This window comes from Chiloscyllium plagiosum, unplaced genomic scaffold (genome assembly GCF_037043375.1).
Source record: "Chiloscyllium plagiosum isolate Xiang-an unplaced genomic scaffold, Cpla_swu_hap1 HiC_scaffold_11, whole genome shotgun sequence".
NCBI classification, from domain to species: domain Eukaryota; kingdom Metazoa; phylum Chordata; class Chondrichthyes; order Orectolobiformes; family Hemiscylliidae; genus Chiloscyllium; species Chiloscyllium plagiosum.
The window spans coordinates 25,270,949-25,289,871 of NW_028270149.1; the positions used below are offsets into that span (position 1 = coordinate 25,270,949).

At 41.0% G+C, this 18,923-nt stretch overlaps 1 protein-coding gene across 4 annotated transcripts in view; it reads right to left on the reverse strand.

The window, feature by feature from the left end:
• LOC122557364 (neurite extension and migration factor) overlaps nt 1-18,923 on the reverse strand; it is a 307,983-nt gene that overhangs the window by 18,362 nt on the left and 270,698 nt on the right. For 3 of the 4 annotated variants that reach the window (XM_087991911.1, XM_087991913.1, XM_087991912.1), the window contains exons 3-5: nt 16,322-16,476; nt 4,535-8,837; nt 3,354-3,696 (exon numbers count right to left, since the gene is read on the reverse strand). In XM_087991911.1, coding sequence (XP_087848037.1) covers nt 3,531-3,696; nt 4,535-8,837; nt 16,322-16,355 — 4,503 coding nt within the window. In that variant the 5' untranslated portion in view covers nt 16,356-16,476 and the 3' untranslated portion in view covers nt 3,354-3,530. Of the gene's footprint in view, nt 1-3,353; nt 8,838-16,321; nt 16,477-18,923 lie in introns of those variants that run through there. The other variant, XM_087991914.1, reaches the window with a different exon arrangement.

An 18,923-nucleotide genomic window follows, 5' to 3' on the forward strand; every position in this document is an offset into this window, starting at 1 on the left:
GCCCAGGACCTCCATATCCTCGGCAGATTGGGAGGGGGAGTTGAAATGTTGGGCCACGGGGCGGTATGGTTGATTGGTGCGGGAGTCCTGGAGATGTTCCCTAAAGCGCTCTGCTAGGAGGCGCCCAGTCTCCCCAATGTAGAGGAGACCGCATCGGGAGCAACGGATACAATAAATGATATTAGTGGATGTGCAGGTAAAACTTTGATGGATATGGAAGGATTTTTACCTACAGTATGACTGTGCCAACTACCAGTGCAAGGCAGAGAGGGGCACCATAAGGTATGCTATGGGCATGTTGCGGGTCTCAACTGAATGCACTCTGAGGGAGCAAAGGCAACCTGAACCATGTCATGGGTTCTAGCCCCTGTGCCATACCTGTACCTAATATAGCCATATACAGCTGGCTGGTGTGTCCTGCCAGACTAGTCTGCCCTTGCAGTGTGCGCTGCCAATGTATTGATAATGCCAGGACGATGACAGTGACTCTCTGAAAGTCGAGTGTTAATGCCTGTGGGGGAAGGGTACATAGAGCTGGTGTTGGTGGATGCTGCCCTGCCCTGCAGTTTGGCTGTGGGCAGCCTGGAGGTCCTTTGAAGCAAGTGGTGTGTTGGACCCGCCAATGACCTGCTCTGGTTACCATGGCGAGTTTTCCCAAAAGCTAGTTTGTATGGCAAGCTTGGTAAAATCACAGTCTTACTAAGCTCACCAAGCTTAATGGACATGATGGTGGCTCAGTTGTTCAGACTGCTGCTTCACAGAACCAGGAACTCAGGTTCAATTCCAGTCTCAGGCAACTGTGTGGAGTTTGCACATTCTCCCCGTGTCCATGTGGGTTTCATCCAGGTGCTCCAGCTTCCTTCCATAGTCCAAAAATGTGCAGGTTAGCCATGGGAAATACAGGGTTACAGGATAGAGTAGAAGGGTGGGCCTGGAATGAGATGGTCTTTAGAGGTTCGGTATGGACACAACAGGTTGAATGGCCTGCTTGCACACTGTAGGGACTCTGTGATTCTAATCCATGGCAGGTTGGACTGTTAACAGAGTGTTAAATGAGCATTAATGAGAGTCAATTGGGAGCTTGCTGCTGCATAGCAAGAATCTCACGGTGCTACTTGAGAAAACAAACAAGCTGCGCCGAGATTTTGACATCAAGGTGGGATCACCAAGAAGTTTGTTTGGTTCTACTGGTCAAGTCACTACAGCCCAGAACCTGATAACATTCTATCCTTAGTGCTGGAATTTGTGCTTGCATTACTATCGTATGAATGCTTGATATAGTTGCTTGAAATTCTTTTGTTTAAGTGGAAACGTGCTTGTTTTAAGATGGAACTTATCTATCTTTAGCTTGACATTTCCCAAGATCATGTGTAATTTCATCACATAGATAGTAACTCGGCAGAGAACATTACCCATCTACTGCAGAACCTGCCTGATTGTTACCCTATTGATATCAGGCAGGTTCATAATGGGTGGGTAATCCATTGTGTTCAATTAGCATGGTGAAAGTGAAAATTCCTCTCGGTATGAAGTCAGTTTCTGGTCTGTGTAGCTAAATCTGATCTCATCTGCAGCAATGCCTGGAGTGCTTTAATTGTCTACCACCCTGAAGAACCATGAAGTGGGGAAATAATAAACAGAGATTGTTACTTCTAATCACCATCCTTGTCTTTTGCTGGAAAGCGTGTATGCATGTAGGTGTCTCATGAGGACAAAATCAAGCTTTGTTGTAACAACCCCTGTCACTGAATAGCAGTCAGACACTCACTGAAGTTGTTTGAAAAAGAGCTACAATCCATTATTCTATTCCCTTTTTTGAAGTATTTTTAGTACTTCATGCAAATAATTAAGAAGATAATCATAACTAAGGCTAAAAATTGCAGCATAACCTTATAAAAAGATTCAGGTGCATTCATCATTTGAAATATAATTGGTTTTATCTCAAAGTCTATACGGTTGTGAACTGAGATTACTTTTACCCTCTCCCATTGCAATCACAAATATAGTCAATGTATGAGGAAATTATTTTTTCCAATTTGTTTCCAAATTGCTTTTCATGCTAGATCTCCAACCTTCAAACACTTTCCGTTCAATGTGAAGATCGAGTGGTTTGAAAATCAAAATCTGTCCCACCTTTAGCAATGCTGTTCCATCATTTACAGATGGAAGGTGCTTTTCTAAATGCTAAGGCTGGTCCACTAGTTTATCCTTTCCAAGACTACACATTTCAATATGACAGGGTTTGAACCCAAGGCTGACTGCATACAATCAAATTCAAAAGACAGTTCACAATGGCAAGTACATAAAGATGCAGTTGGGAACTAGGATATATAACGTGGTCCACCATGTCGGTTACCTCCAAAATACAAAAATGATTATTCTACCATGGGCTTCCTCTTCCTCATCAGGTTTCCCAACTTCCTCCCACAGGGAGAAAAAAGCCAGCACAAACATCAGCAATGATGTACATTTCACATCGACCAATAATTCCTTGGGTACTCCATAGGAGGAAGAAAATAAAGGTCATGTTAAAGAACATATTAGGATAGATAGTCAATAGTTGGTCAAAGGTGTATGATTTAAGGAAAGTAACAAAATTTAGTAACAGAATTTCAGAGTATGGAACCTGTGTGGCTTAAATCATAGCCACCAAACTGGAGATAGGAAGAGGGCACTGGTTGGCAGGAAGGGTTTTTCTGGGGAGAAGATTGGAGAGACGAGGGATGAATCTACAATGGGCTAAATACCTTAAAATTCCTCAAAAAAGTCAATTGACATCATTGTGAAATGCAGAGTCTGTGAAATTGATACTTGGATCTTCTAGCCTTATATTACTATCCAACACCTGCTTCCTGCACCTACATCTTTCATCAGATTCGCCCTGAGTCTTTGCTCAAGTGAGAGTGAATACAGTTGTCTAAGCCATTTTTTGTTCAGAATTTCATCCCTCCAGAGCAGACCACATCTTCCTAAATCCAATCGCACTTAAATGCTCTCAAGGCACAATGACCCAACTGCACAGCGCTTTCCAAGACTATCGTACACAAAGATCCATAAGTGTTCTGAACTGCAATCCAAAACTTTCCAAATGCATTTCAGTGTTTGACTTATCCAAATCATAGACCTTCTTACATTGACCGAATCTGTTCGGGGGGGGGGGGGGGGGGGGGGGGGGGAATAATGATCACTAGCTTACTCAGGGTCTCTGGACAGACCTCAAAATGTTTACCTCTGGAACCAAGCCGAACCTGAACTTGTAAAACCAATCAATAGGAACCAATAGAAACACTATCATGTGATTTTATTCCTTTTAAAAACATGCATTTCTTAACTTTATCAAAACGTACACTTACCTTAGCCATCTCCAATTGTCCAAAGTGACCTTGTCATAAGATTGAATGGAAAGGGAGCCTCCATTCAGTACATCGACAGCACTTCCTGCTTTTCTCAGACTTGTTCCAAATAGAAAATATATCGCTTGCTTGAACCTTCGATAAAGCTCAGACTGAACACAAACCAGTTAATTCCATCTAGACTCCCCAGAGCGAGCTTGCATGTTGCCAAGCAGATGAGGTAAGCATTTTTGGCAAACTGGAACCAGTGCTGAATTTGTTAGTCGTCAATGTTTTGGTAATGATTGAGGTGCCATAATCCACATTGAGCTGCAGGTGCTTCAAGGGACTTGCCATAATATTACTGGAATAATAAGTTCAATTTGTCTTTATTTCCCTCTTTTTTTGAAAACATATATAAAGAAAAAAATAACATCAAAGTTGTTATGTTCCTATTGTCATAAAACTATCTTTACACTTGTTCACGGTTTGGCACAGATTTTTGCAAGTAGTGCATGTGTTATTGTACATTATCACCAGTGAAGATAAAAAGCTCTATTGCCCTTTACAGCATAGAGTCTGAAGTCTTACCAAGATATTTAATTTTTCAAGATACACAACAATTACATCTCTTCTAATTCCAGCACTTCCATTTTTTTTTTGTTTGATCATTGACAAGGCCTCTGAATAATTCTTCTTTTGAGAAACATTATCCCGAAGAACACTAAACATAAGCACAATTGTTTTGCTGGAAAAAAATTAATCTTCTCCAAACAAAGGTAAAATTCAAAAGGCCCCATTTTTACTGAGAGCAAACTGCAGTCATTTTTGCTGCAGGAAAACCAAACAATTTATTCCATGGTTCAAAGGGTTTCAATTTTTTTTTGCAGAAGCTGTAGAAAATGTAGAGAGTCTACTAAAATGTTGTCAAGGACTAAGAATAAACTGAAGAAGTGAAATAGCAGTATTAATGGCAACCATGTTAATTGTATCACAGCCAAGCCAGAACAAAGTATCCCTCAATTAGTTTGCCATTCTAGGAGTTCTCATGCAAATCATTCCTTTCGAAAAGGGGAACAAAAACTGCCTCTGGCATGCAATTCGTGCGTCAAAAAAGGGGGGAAATTAAGGGGACAGTGCCTGGGCTTAGAAGGTGCTGGGAAAACAAAGGGTGCATCACAGCAACTTTAGTGCTGTATTACCTCAGTTTTTCAAGAGAGGCTGTCACAGGTGAGTTCTTGTGCTGTTGTTCACGCTCTGCTCTCTTTACCTTACTCTTTTCATCCCCTGACAATTTTAATGTTGCTTTGTGACGGTACATTTTTTTATGGATGGGACCGTTACTGGCAGGAATACTTGAAGTATCAGAGCTTCTGTCAAAAATGCCACCTCGCATGCCAGAACTGAAATGAAATTCATTGTTAGGACCGGTTGGTGCAGCAATATGAGGAACTGTGGATTTTGCAGGATTTTTGTTACTTAAGGCCTTGGCTGTCGCTCTCCGATTTTTAGCAGGCAAAGAACTATTTAATTTCTTTTTGGATTCTGACACAGTACCACCCAAAATATTCAAAGTTTTCCACTTCAGGCTATTTACCTCAAGTGACTGGCATGGACCTGAGGCAATATTGTGTCCCCCAGGGTTCCAGATTGGTTCAATAGAAGCCATCATAAAACGCTGAACTTCAGCCATTCCAGAGGCAATATTAGACAGTATATTGCTTGGCTCTTCAAACTCTCTCTGATCATCAACTAACAGATTATTACTGTTTGCAACAGTCTGCCCAGACCAGCCAGCACTGGCCCTTTTACTCAAAGGCCAGGTACTACCTCCTCCGTTTTGTTTTCTACCTCGGACAGCAGCAGGACTGCGGTGTGGAAGGCTCTCATTCAGCAGCTGAACACAAGGTGAGATGCTGGTTTTGTTAACAAGTACATCCAGTGACTTGCCATTAGCTGTAGGTACCTGCATCTGATCACTCCTTTTAGCATGTGTTGCGTTGATTGACTTTTTGGAATTTTTGGACGTGCCAGCGTTCTGACGGGAATTACTTCTGTTTTGAGTTTTCTCGGTAGATTTAGCAGCTTTTGGCTTCCTTGGTTTTTTTGCACCTTTCGGAACTGAGCTTTGGTTTGGGCCCACATGTTTACTAGAAGTGTTTCTCTTCTTCCCTTTTTGTCCCCTATTACTGTTATTTAACTTCAGCATGCCAGCTTGTTTCTCAAATGGACTGGTTTCAGTCATCTCAATGGTATCTTCATTATTAAAGGTATGAAACTGAAATTGATGATTATTCAAAATAAATGTCTCCGTTGATTGATCGTGTGCCTGGGATGCTGTAGCCCATTTCATTTCATTTGGGTCTCCCAGCATTGTTTGAGCATGGTCCTGAAAGTCTTTGGGTTTGCCTGACGTTTTGACCTCCGGTCCTACTATTTCAGGTGAGAGGTCAGGCGTAATGGGTGGGGAAATCTCAGTCAGTGTCACTTGCCTGAATCGATCAGGAGTAAAGTTAGAGATGTCAAGGAGGTCAGTAGATTCCTTTAATGGTGCCACTTCATCAACACTTTGTTGAATCACGAGCTTGGGGCTACAATGGGCCAAAAAATCATCACTCATATCATCCTCACCATCATTTTCACATGACTTCAAACTTAAAGAGCTAAAATTATTGGTGCTGGCTGACAAAGTACCCACTGAATCAAAACTGATGAGTCTGGTGTCATCTGGAGCTACTGAATCTCGATGGAGCTGAAAATTGCCATCACTGTCTTCTATTATGCATGATTGATAGCTGGTATTTGACTGCAGTGGCTGGTTATGAGAATAATTCTTGCTGAGCACAAGTTCATCGCTGTGTATTTCTATTTGTTGATAATTGTCATCAACGGTTCTGGGAAGATTAGTGCTTTCTGGGGATAGAGATGCAACACCAACCATACTAGTCGACACGATGGCAGGTGTTCTGCCAATGACTGAGTACTCCTGTTTTGTATGCCACAACTTTTCAAAGCTTTGTTTTCCCTCCTGGTAAAGAGGTGACTGCTGCTGTTCGGATTCAGAGGGAGGGGACATGACACAACTTTGTGCGAGAGTTGGAGGGTTGAAATGATTCTGAGGCTTGGAAGCAATGACAGAATGATGTGGGAAGTAGGAGAGCCCGGTATGGCTTATGGAATCGGATGCATCCAGCAGTGTCTGTAAATACCCCCCGGGGATTACTTGCACAGTAGACGCAGTATTAGCAGATGGCACAGGCTTGTCAGAAGAGCAGGTGGCTGGTGAAAAAGTAGAATTCTTAGCAGCAGCCTTTGCTTGGCAAGATTTAGATAAATGGGGGTTGTCTGGGACACAATGAATGGCATTAGTCAGTAGAACACCTGAACTGTTCTGCTGTGCTACAGCTGAATCCACCTCACTTGCATTTGTCATTGTCTCAATGTCATCATTTCCTATCATCTTGATCTTTTTGCTGGTGTTTTTCAGTTTGCCTTCTGCTTTTAATTTCAGTCTCTTTAGTCTGCCTTTCTCCTTCATTCTGTTGTCAAACTTTCCTTGTGATTTGCTTCTCATTGTAGCAGTCCCTGACGTAATGTTCGTGGAACACAATCCATTTGCACAGCTCGGGATTTCTATTGCAACAGTTTGGGCATTGAGAAACTCCACCTCTTCTCCATCAGCACAGGTCAGCCTCTGAGTTCCAACCGGATCAAAAGAACATGCAATCTGTTTGTTGGGCCCCAGTTCAAGTCGAACTCTACGTGCCCTGTGCCTGTTTGCAATTTGTTTGCTTTTCCTCTTGGCAGGATGGGAAAGAAACACATTAGACACAGTGCTACTTAAATGCAGCCTCTTCCTTCTTTCAGTAGGTGCTGACAACAGATGCTTTGATTGTTTTTGGCACCAAAACTCCTTTAAAGGTGCAAGCTTTTCATATCTACCTAGTGCTTCAGCAGTCAAACTGACAGTTGTTTGGGTGGCATCAATTTTACTGACTTTAACTCGCATATCCTTCTGACCTTTGAACCTATTAATAATTATGTATTTAATAATAACTGGCGGCCCTCTCCGAGCTGACTTTCGGCGCTTTCGTGGACACCATTCATCATCATCTTCTTTCTTAGGACCATCCACTGGCCATTCTTTCTTTCCTGAAATCTTTTCACTTTCTATGGAGTCAACATCGTACAAGTAGTCATCGCTATACCGTACTTTCCTCTTGGCACGTAATGCATAATTTAGTTGACCAGAGCAATTGACATTTTGCCTTGAAAGATACCTAATGCTATCCACATTGCCTTTGACAGTGTCATACGATGAATCTGTTCCACAGCTGTCATCACTGTAGTCTCCTGAGTCTTCTACAGAATGATTTGTTTCAAAGAAATGGTTTCTTTTAGAAGTCGTATATAGCTTTACATCCACAGTGCTACCATATTTTTGTGTTCCTGCCCTCTCTTCCGATTGGTCATCTTCCTCCCAGATGTCAATCTCATCAGATTTGATTTGTGATGCATCTGCATTGATTTTCACGGATGCTTTGCCTTCCTTTTTTGTGCAGTTCGAGATGACATTGGGGAAAAAGCTTAATTGCGCTTCTTCCTGAAGCACATTTGTCTTTTCCCTGACATTGTCTTGAAAGGATTCGTACCTAATCTTTAAAGAGCAGACATCGCTGCTGAGAGTTGACTCATCATCAAACATATAATTGTCCACTTCCTCCTCTGCAAAAAGATTGACTGAAAGCTCATTTTTCGAGCATAGGTCAAGCAGTTCTATTTTGCTTTCACTAATAAAAGACTCAAAATAAGCCCAGTCCTGGCTAGGATTCGACAATAAAGCTTCTTCTCCATTGCATTTGTCTAGCAGTAATCCTTCATAGTAATGTTTTTGAGTAATATCTTCCGACTCACTGTCAGATTTCTCCACATCTCTTTTGTCTGTAGTCCTAGATTTGTGCACAGTGAAGCTTAACAGTTGGTCTGAAAGCAGCTGATCCCCATATCTTGCACTTTCTCCTGTACTCATGCACTGAATCCCAATATCGGAGACCGAACAGGTGTCACAATCCTTGTTCATGTCACCTATTTTCATGCTTATTCCAGGCTCTGCGTCAATGCTTTCTTTTGACTCAATGAAGCAGCCCAAACAGGTTCTGCTCTGCTGCATCAAACAATCGTCAGACAGCGATGAAATGCCTTTGGGCTCCATATACCTGAATGGGGCTTTGTCAGAATCTTCTGGCACAGACAAATAACTCACACCTTTTGTAACACAAGATGTAAGGGAAATGGCATGTGTGGAGGAATCATTTGAAGTATGTTCAGGCACATCAGCTAGACTTAGAGGAGAGGGTGGGTCCAACAGGCAGGCCTCTTTTGAAGTTGGTAAAGATAACACCCTGTGGCCCAGTTCATTTTCTTTTGGTGAAATGAAAGATGACAAGGTAACTGCAACATCTGCTGCATTGTAAGACTTCATAATTTTCCCTGCACCACATGATTCTACATGGAAAGAGGAAAGTTAAATAATTTCAATATGCAATACCATAAGATAGTTCCAATTTTAGGCTAAGCAGGTAAACAGCTTAAAGTATATTACTAAAGAGAAATAAGAACAATTATATATAAATGTCTTCAATTGTGAATCAAAAGGAATACTTTAAGAAAAGGGAACTAAAGTAGTCTGCATACAAATTGTATTATTGCTATCAAACTACGATTATCTCAATAGAAGCCAAAAGGATGTGGCAGAATCTGTTAAAATCTCATTATAGTTATGCTATAGTTCAGTTGTCATCTCGGCTCCAATTCAGTGTTACTCTGAGAATTATGCATTCATTTAGTTTGGTAATTAGACTTTCTTTAAAATGTGGCAGAAGTGGGTACTGCAGGTGCTGGAGATTAGAGTCAAGATTAGAGTGATGCTGCAAGCAGGTCAGGCAGCATCTTGAGGAGCAGGAAAATCGACATTTCGGGCAAAAGCCCTTCATCAGGAATCTTTAAAATGTGTCAGTGGTGCAAAAAATTGAAACAATCGCAGTTTTGAAAGACTAATCACTTAAGTAACTATGGATGTAAACTGAAATTTTAACAGGCTGGAAACAACCTTTACAACCACAACAAGAGAAAGAAAAGTCAGTCAGAGCAGAATGGTACTTACATCAACCTTTATGTTTTGACCATTTTTAGTCATATACAATACAGTTTATATAATGACACATTGTATCAGCTGCATTAGTTGATTGTGTCTTTGCACACTAAGATTCAAGTCCAAGTGTAGTCTTCAGGTAAAACAAGACCATCGGAAATAATTGGGTGTAATTGTTATAAATTCTGCACCTATTGTTATATTTGCCTATATAATGGAAGTTGCACATATCAACTTCTTACTGCTATTATATCCTCTGCCAGTGTTGCTGCTGTGGTAAGAGATGTGGGAGGATGGGGCAGGGATGAAGACAAGGATTTTATTACAGCATAACAAGTTTATGTAAGTTGTTTCCATTAACGAGTGGATAAAACAATTTATCGTGGAAAAAGTTAACTTTCAATGTACACAATTATAATACTGGTTCATATCCTTAGCTTAAGTCCATATGTATAGCTTACATTCCTAAGGTAAACATGTCGTGTAGTTTTACACCATCCCAACCATGGTCACTGCAGCAGTTTCATTGGGACAAGGTGCAATTAGAGTATAACAAGATTGCATTATACATGTGGATATAGATATTTAAAATGGAGTCTGCTTACAGCATCTATTGCAATTTCCTTAGCAGCAATAAAAAACACTGCACCTTAATGAAAACTACTCATTTTCAAAAGTCACATTCATGTAGTTGACCAGAAGTATCAGCCAACTGCAGAAACATATGTGTAGCATGCTTAAATGGCTAATGACAGTGATAATCAATGAAAGATTCCAAATCCATCTCACATTCTTGACAGCAACTCAAGAAGATCTCCACTTCTGAATTAGATTAAAGTGACTTTAAACAATTGAACAAATTCTTTTTTGAGAAAAAGACACGTATAACATACTTCATTTAAAACGAAATCCAAACGACAGCACAGAGCAGATAAACATCATTTCAAACCCATAAGATTCTGTTGTCAGTCAAGCTATCAGAAAGGCTGGTGAGCCTGCAGCTGAAAGTTCTCTCTCCAGAGGGGATGAAAGGTTGGTGACCAGGCTCTCAGTTAATTTTAACTCCTGGCTGCTAGTCACACGTGGGAATTGAAGAGATTTAGGAAGAACTGTATGCTAAGATTTATGCCCAGAATTAACATAAGGCAAAAAACAATTTACTCCCTTGGCCATTTAATTTTATATACTTTAGTTTACATAATTTGAATACATTTTATTTTAACGTCACTTTCTGTTAAGTATCGGTGCTGTAAATCTAAGTACTCCTTTTTTTTAATCATACAGTGTCTACATCAAATATTCTCAAAAGCACCTAAAGCTTCGATGGTAAAGGTCTTATGTTGCTGCTCCAACAATTTCCTTGGCTGACAATCTTAGATAAGTACACTCAGTGCAGAATACCAGTGTGACATTTTCATTTCCCAGAGTCACTGTTCTTGTGGCTTCAATTAATGCAAGTGTCAATTCAGTGACAATTAATGAACAAGAACGTAGGTGGTATCATGTTTAATGCCCACAATGCTCTGGGTTGAGACTAATCAAAACTCCCTCAAGAAAGACCCTTCTATGTGTGAAAGAGAGACTTTTACCTGATCAGCATGGAATTCAAAATTCATTTTCAGAAACTGAAGGTCCTAAACCATTATGCCATTCTCCCTCATTTTTATTTACACACTTAGAATAGATTGCTGCTTTAAAAAATGATTATCCAAGACATGTACGTGTATTATCTGTAATGATCGAAAACCAACATTTCTAGAGTTAACAGCAAGTTTTTACAAATATACTGTACCATGCTATAATGTGACTCAATTATTCTCTTTCATGTTATCACACCAGTTTTGCTTTCCAAATAAACATAGAGTTCAGGTAACAATTTTTCTTCTTAGATGCAGATTGTTAAAATGTTTCCTATCAGCATTACTTTTCTTTGTACTGTGTTGTATGAAGTCCGGGCCAGAAGATAGAAGAAGCCCCAGTGTCAATTTTCTCTAACATGCTCATCCCCTTTGAAAACCATAATCTCTTGAAGGGTTTTTGGACTTGCCTTGCTCACCTTGGTAATAAGTAGCCTGGGTCCTGCAACCTCTGCGCAGGGGAAGGAGGGGCTAGAGGTGGAGCATGAAGGGGTCATTAAGACCACAGAAACTGAGATTGTGTGGTCAGTTCTGAGTAAGTGCCGAGGCAAACAGTTAGAAGGACAACATTCGTTCTCTGTGATTTTGTCCCCATTGTCTCAGATGCTGGTAGGTCCTCTGGCCCTCATCACTCACAGACCTTAGCTCACCCATGCATCCTGATGGCCCATCGTACCCTCCACATCAACCCATGATCGTCACTCACCCCATACGGGCATCATATCCCCCTAGCTAACTCCATAGCCACATCTACTCAGTAACCACCTTGAGCAGACCTCCGAAGCCATGTGAAGATGAACAAAACTAAGCTTCTAAACAATCTAATGCAACTCTCATTCATAGACACTTGGTATTGAAAAGAATACTCCACTCATAGCTTTGAAATCTTAAATATTTAACGATGTATAACAATCATATCCCACAAAGCCAGGTATTTATTTAAAATGTCATTCATACTGTAGGCTCAAAAATCCCAACTGAGGTAAATGTAGTTTTTGAAACTCAGACAAGCTTTCAGAATGACAATGTTTAATTATAGAACATAGAAAAATACAGTGCAGTACAGGCCCTTTGGCCCTCGATGTTGCGCCGATCCAAGCCCACCTAACCTACACTAGTCCACTATCTTCCATATGCCTATCCAATGCCCGTTTAAATGCCCATAAAGAGGGAGAGTCCACCACTGCTACTGGCAGGGCATTCCATGAACTCACGACTCGCTGAGTAAAGAATCTACCCCTAACATCTGTCCTATACCTACCACCCCTTAATTTAAAGCTATGCCCCCTCGTAATAGCTGCCTCCATACATGGAAAAAGGTTCTCATGGTCAACCCTATCTAAACCCCTAATCATCTTGTACACCTCTATCAAGTCACCCCTAAACCTTCTTTTCTCCAATGAAAACAGCCCCAAGTGCCTCAGCCTTTTCTCATACGATCTTCCTACCATACCAGGCAACATCCTGGTAAACCTCCTCTGCACCTGTTCCAGTGTCTCCACATCCTTCCTATAGTATGGCGACCAAAACTGCACACAATACTCCAGATGCGGCCGCACCAGAGTCTTATACAACTGCAACATGACCTCAGGGCTCCGGAACTCAATTCCTCTACCAATAAAAGCCAGTACGCCATATGCCTTCTTCACCGCACTATTTACCTGGATGGCAACTTTCAGAGATCTGTGTACATGGACACCAAGATCCCTCTGCTCATCCACACTACCAAGTATCCGACCATTAGTCCAGTACCCCGTCTTTTTGTTATTCTTACCAAAGTGAATCACCTCACACTTACCTACATTGAACTCCATTTGCCACCTTTCTGCCCAGCTCTGCAACTTATCTATATCCCGCTGTAACCTGACACATCCTTCCTCACTGTCAACAACTCCACCGACTTTCGTATCATCCGCAAACTTGCTCACCCAACCTTCTAGCCCCTCCTCCAGGTCATTTATAAAAATGACAAACAGCAATGGTCCCAAAACAGATCCTTGCGGAACACCGCTAGTAACTGCACTCCAAGATGAATCTTTACCATCAACTACTACCCTCTGTCTTCTTCCAGCCAGCCAATTCCTAATCCAAACCTCCAACTCACCCTCAATGCCATACCTCCGTATTTTTTGCAGTAGCCTACCATGGGGAACCTTATCAAACGCCTTACTAAAATCCAGACACACCACATCTACCGCTTTACCCTCATCTACCTCCTTCGTCACCTTCTCAAAGAATTCAATCAGGTTTGTGAGGCACGACCTGCCCTTCACAAAACCATGCTGACTATCCTTGATCACATTATTCCTATCCAGATGTTCATAAATCCTATCCCTTACAATTCTCTCTAAGACTTTGCCCACAACAGAAGTGAGACTCACCGGCCTATAGTTACTAGGGTTATCCCTACTCCCCTTCTTGAACAAGGGAACCACATTTGCTATCCTCCAGTCAACTGGCACTACTCCTGTAGACAACGAGGACATAAAAATCAAGGCCAATGGCTCTGCAATCTCCTCCCTTGCTTCCCAGAGAATCCTAGGATAAATGCCATCTGGCCCAGGGGACTTATCTATTTTCACCCTTTCCAGAATTTCCAACACCTCTTCCCTACATACCTCAAAGCCGTCCATTCTAATTAATTGTGACTCAATATTCACATCGGCAACAATGTCCTGTTCCTGAGTGAATACTGATGAAAAGTATTCATTCAGTGTCTCCCCAGTCTCTTCAGCCTCCACACGCAACTTTCCACTACTATCCTTGACTGGACCTATTCCTACCCTAATCATTCTTTTATTCCTGACATACCTATAGAAAGCCTTAGGGTTTTCCCTAATCCTACCAACTAAGGACCTTTCATGTCCCCTCCTTGCTGCTCTTAGCTCTCTCTTCAGGTCCTTCCTGGCTACCCTATAACTCTCAATCGCACCAATTGAACCTTCACGCCTCATCTTTACATAGGCCGCCCTCTTCTATTTAACAAGGGATTCCAATTCCTTATTAAACCACGGCTCCCTCACACGACCCTTTCCTCCCTGCCTGACAGGTACATACTTATCAAGGACACTCAATAGTTGCTCCTTGAACAAGCTCCACATATCAATTGTGCCCATGCCTTGAAGCCTACTTTTCCAAGCCACGCATCCTAGGTCGTGCCTCACCGCATCATAATTTCCCTGCCCCCAGCTATAACTCTTGCCCTGCAGTGCACACTTATCCCTCTCCATCACTAGAGTAAAAGTCACCGAATTGTGGTCACTGTCCCAAGTGCTCACCTACCTCCAATTCTAACACCTGGCCTGGTTCGTTACCCAGAACCAAATCCAGTATGGCCTCACCTCTAGTTGGCCTGTCTACATATTGTGTCAGGAAACCCTCCTGCACACATTGGACAAACACCGACCCATCTAACGAACTCGAGCTATAGCTTTCCCAGTCAATATCTGGAAAGTTAAAGTCCCCCATAACATCCACCCTATTACTTTCACTCTTCTCCTGAATCATCCTCGCAATCCTTTCTTCTACATCTCTAGGACTATTAGGAGGCCTGTAGAAAACCCCTAACAGGGTGACCTCACCTTTCCTATTCCTAACCTCACAAGGGTCTAAAGTACCCTCAAAATCGCAAAAGCAAAGTTAGATTTCCAGGCATCAGGAGGGGAAGGTCAGCTAAAGGCAATGCGCAGTCAAATCGAAAAAAAGGGGATTTGAAATGAGGCTGGAAGATTTGCCTAGCTAAAGAAAAAGTATCCATGTCTCCAGTAGCAGTGGTGGACTCTCCCTCATTATGGGCATTTAAGCGGGCATTGGATAGGCATATGGAGGATAGTGGGCTAGTGTAGGTTAGGTGGGCTTGGATTGGCGCAACATCGAGGGCCGAAGGGCCTGTACTACGCTGTATTCTTCTATGTTCTAAGATTACAATCCACATGCACTCCACATTACAAGTTCCAAGGCTCAAAAAGGAAAAGATCAGAAATAAACCCTTAGGAACTAAGAATCGCCTTCTGAAGTAGAATCACATCGAACTTGAAACATTAACTTTGCTTTCTTCTCCTCAAATGCCCTCAGACCTGCTGAGTTTGTCCAACACTTTCGCTACCTGGAGACTTGAATGTCTACTTAAAGAACAGTGTAAATATATACCTAGGACGTGCATTTTCAGTTGTGCTGGAAGAAGAAAGGGGGATGCTCTGAATGTGATTTGAAATATATGTGGCCAAATTGTTCAGTCCATTGTGGTTTGTTTTAAAGTAAAGTCTTTAAATACAAACTATTGTCATTTCATTCTTTCAGCTATCAAATAGAAGTTTGAATTTCTTCTTAAAATTGATTGTTCTTTAAGGACACGGTGATAATAACATTTCCTAGGGGAAATATCAAAAATGAAACCCCTTAAGACTTTGTGAACATATAGATGGCATGTCACTCGAAGCAATCCAACACATTTTCTTTTAAATTCTCGGTGACAGCCACAGCCTGATTATTTTTAAAGTTTAAGGAGCAGAAGATTTTAAAACCTTCAAATCGTGACAATATGTACTTGTCCTATTTACATCGACTCCATTGATTTATGAATTCCATGCTGTAGGTTAATGGCCTTACAGCAGTCAAAATGTTGGTTGTATTGACTTCAAATGGACCTGATGAGATCGGGTCTCCTGTGTGAATTATTCCTCTCCCCATTTGCACTCCCATTAAAAACTGGATCTGTTGGAATCGAGATCCTGCCTGCTATTCCTAGAATCAGGAAGATGTCACAAATATACTATAACCAATACTCTCTACTTTAAGAAGGCGGTGACTAAACTATAAACTTGTCTCTGGACTTCCTAGAATTGTGAAAGGCATTTTTCTCTATGATGGCATTCAGAAAAATGATCACCAAAGCTATTTACAACAGTAAACAGAAAAGCTTTTCTGCCTCATGCTAGTTCCTAATGTCACACCTTGGAGTCTTTCTGCCCTTTTAGGAATCTTGCCCAAAAGTCTATCAGCAGGCAATCAAATGTTTGACAAAGTGATCTAAATTTTGCAGCTGCCTTCGATGTTTGGCTCAACCTACTAATCTCAAGTGAGGCCATTTGTAAGACTTTCATTGAAACGTACATCATGGAATCAGAAACATATGTCAAAGTTTTAGCACTTTTTAAAAAATCTGCAACAAGACTGAATAATTTATGAACTCATTGACATACCTGCTGTTTCCATGTTCTGTGCTTCGATAAACATGAAATATTGGCTGGGCTTAAATTCTCCCTGTAAAGATAGCCAAAGTATTGTGAGACCACATCACGCTGGTGCACAGGCACTGTTTATATCACTGTCACCAACAGGTTTCAGAAAAGTTCTCCTGCAAAAACAAAATCAAAGCATTATTTGGCCAAAGAAACAATAAAAGAATAATGTGTTAACATTCCAGTCATTCATTTTTCTGATGTTTTGTCTTTTATCAAATGTATAAAAGAGAAATCAATGTCTGTTCAAAGGATTGTAGGATTAGCCCTTAATTCACAGGCACTTGGGGGAGGAATCAAAGCTATTACAATGGTTTCTGCTCCCTGAGAAGATAATTTAGATTGTGCAATGGATCCCCAATTCGAACAGGCTATGCCATTGCATGATTTTGGTTTCGCACTTGTACTCACCGCAACCTTGGAAGGAGAACCCAAAAAAAAAATTGCATGCAGTCATCCCTAATGTCGGGATAATTTAGCCAAATAGGATTAGTCTTGTGAAGATGACGGGAAGAGGTGAGATGATTCAAAGCACTCGCCTGCCTGAGAGTATCACAGCTTGCTTTACTATGCTCAGATTTAATGGCCTTTTACAATCATTCAAACCAATATTCTTTTCAACCATTGCTGAAATGATTGACTGAATTCCTGGCTGAGTGGCAGCTACCACCCAAAGGCTTCTTGCAGATTCAGTGACTGTAAGTTCTAAAGCAGCCTTGTCTTTTGCTAAGGAGCATAACATTTTACTCAGGGGTGGAATGTTATCACACCTATGAAAGGATGAATGCAACTTGGTGACAGCTATTCATTATCTCTAAACCAAAAAGGTTTTAACTTTTCTTGTTCTTTCAGGTCAGGGAGATAGGAATAGCTCAGTTCTAACATTTTTACAGTTTCTAATAACCTAAGCAAGACAAAGACTGTTACACTCAATCAACTATTGCCAATAGATTTCTGATGTTGTAGGAAGAAAGCAGTGATCAACAAATTAATTTTCAATATAATAATTAACAGGTACAAGGTCACTTACAATGTCCTGGATCTCAATAAATTTAAACAATAAACTAAATTGTAGGCATCACGGTGGCTCAGTGATTAGCACTGCTAACCTCACAGCGCCAGGGACTCAGGTTCAATTCCCGTCTCAGGCAACTGTCTGTGTGGAGCACATTCTCTCCATGTCTGCGTGGGTTTCCTCCGGGTGCTCTGGTTTCCTCCCACATTCCAAAGATGTGCAGGCCAGGGGAACTGGCCATGCTAAACTGCCCATAGTGTTAGGTGCATTAGTCAGGGGTAAATATAGGGTAGGGGATGGGCCTGTTTCTACACTGTAGGGATTCTAATCTAATCTAAATTCTGTGACAGCTTCCATCAAGCACATTTCAGTCCATACCTAGGTGAAATCTCTCTAATTCCATGGTTCCTGATTGACAAATCTACCCAGAATTTTAGAACTTGAGATGTGACTCATAAAAAAAGATTTACTGCTTCATCCACGAGGGTAAAAAAAACAAACTTTACTCAGCCGTTCTCCAGTTGCACAGCAATCAGTGTTTTGCTTGTCACTTCAAAGGATAAAATGAGAGGAGTAATCAAAAGATGTGAAACTTCAGCAAACTTCTCTTTTTTCAGTTTTTTTGTGAAAATAAAGCCAGCATTTGCTGATACTAGGGACTGAACATCTCATGGAGGAAGAATTTTTTTTTTGTGTACGAATAAAATTGGCATAGGGTTGCCTGCAACGTAATCACTTAGAGTTAGAGTTAGAAAATTGAGAAACCAACATGAAGGGTCAGGGTCACTAAGGGAAAGCCACCATTAAGGTTGCGATAGAGATGAAATAAACTGGGAAGTAATATAGGCAGCACTTAGCTTGGATGCTGTATTTTGAACACTGATAGGTGCTGTTGCATGAATGAATTGTAATCAACTAAATGGACTGTTTCTTCTATAATTATGTGGTGAACCTGTACAAGCTTGAAGGGTTGGAGGAGGGAGAAAAATTAAGAGGGTAAAAGGATTTAAGAAATAAACTAGAGTAGACATCTCTGAAATGACTGAAATAACTGCAGACGCTGGAAATCAGAAACAAAAATCAGAACTGAGGAAGGGTCACTGGACCCAAAAAGTTAACATTGATTTCTCTCCACCTGCTGAGTTTTTCTGTTTTTATCTCAGAAATGATGCTGGAAAGGTGAAGGGAGGTATTTGTACTTGAGAAAAGCAGATAACAATGAAGTTCAGAAGAGCATTGAACATTGCAGTACTAGTGAAATAAAGAGAATCAAGGAAAGTTACAGTATGTAGCTTGGAAGTATTAACTGACAGCACATGGGCACAGGAGTTAACGTGTTTAGTCTAACTCTACAAACATGTTAGGTGACCCTGACCCTAGATATGGGATGGGCTTTATGGATAATTAATTGATGGAAAATTAAGCGATTTACTTCAGACTAATTAGGTTCTACATATTTCTTAAAATTTAGCCATGCACATGGGCATCTCTGGCAGAGTTCAAATCACTTAGGACAGCCAAAGAATTTTCTCCAAAATTCCCAAAATG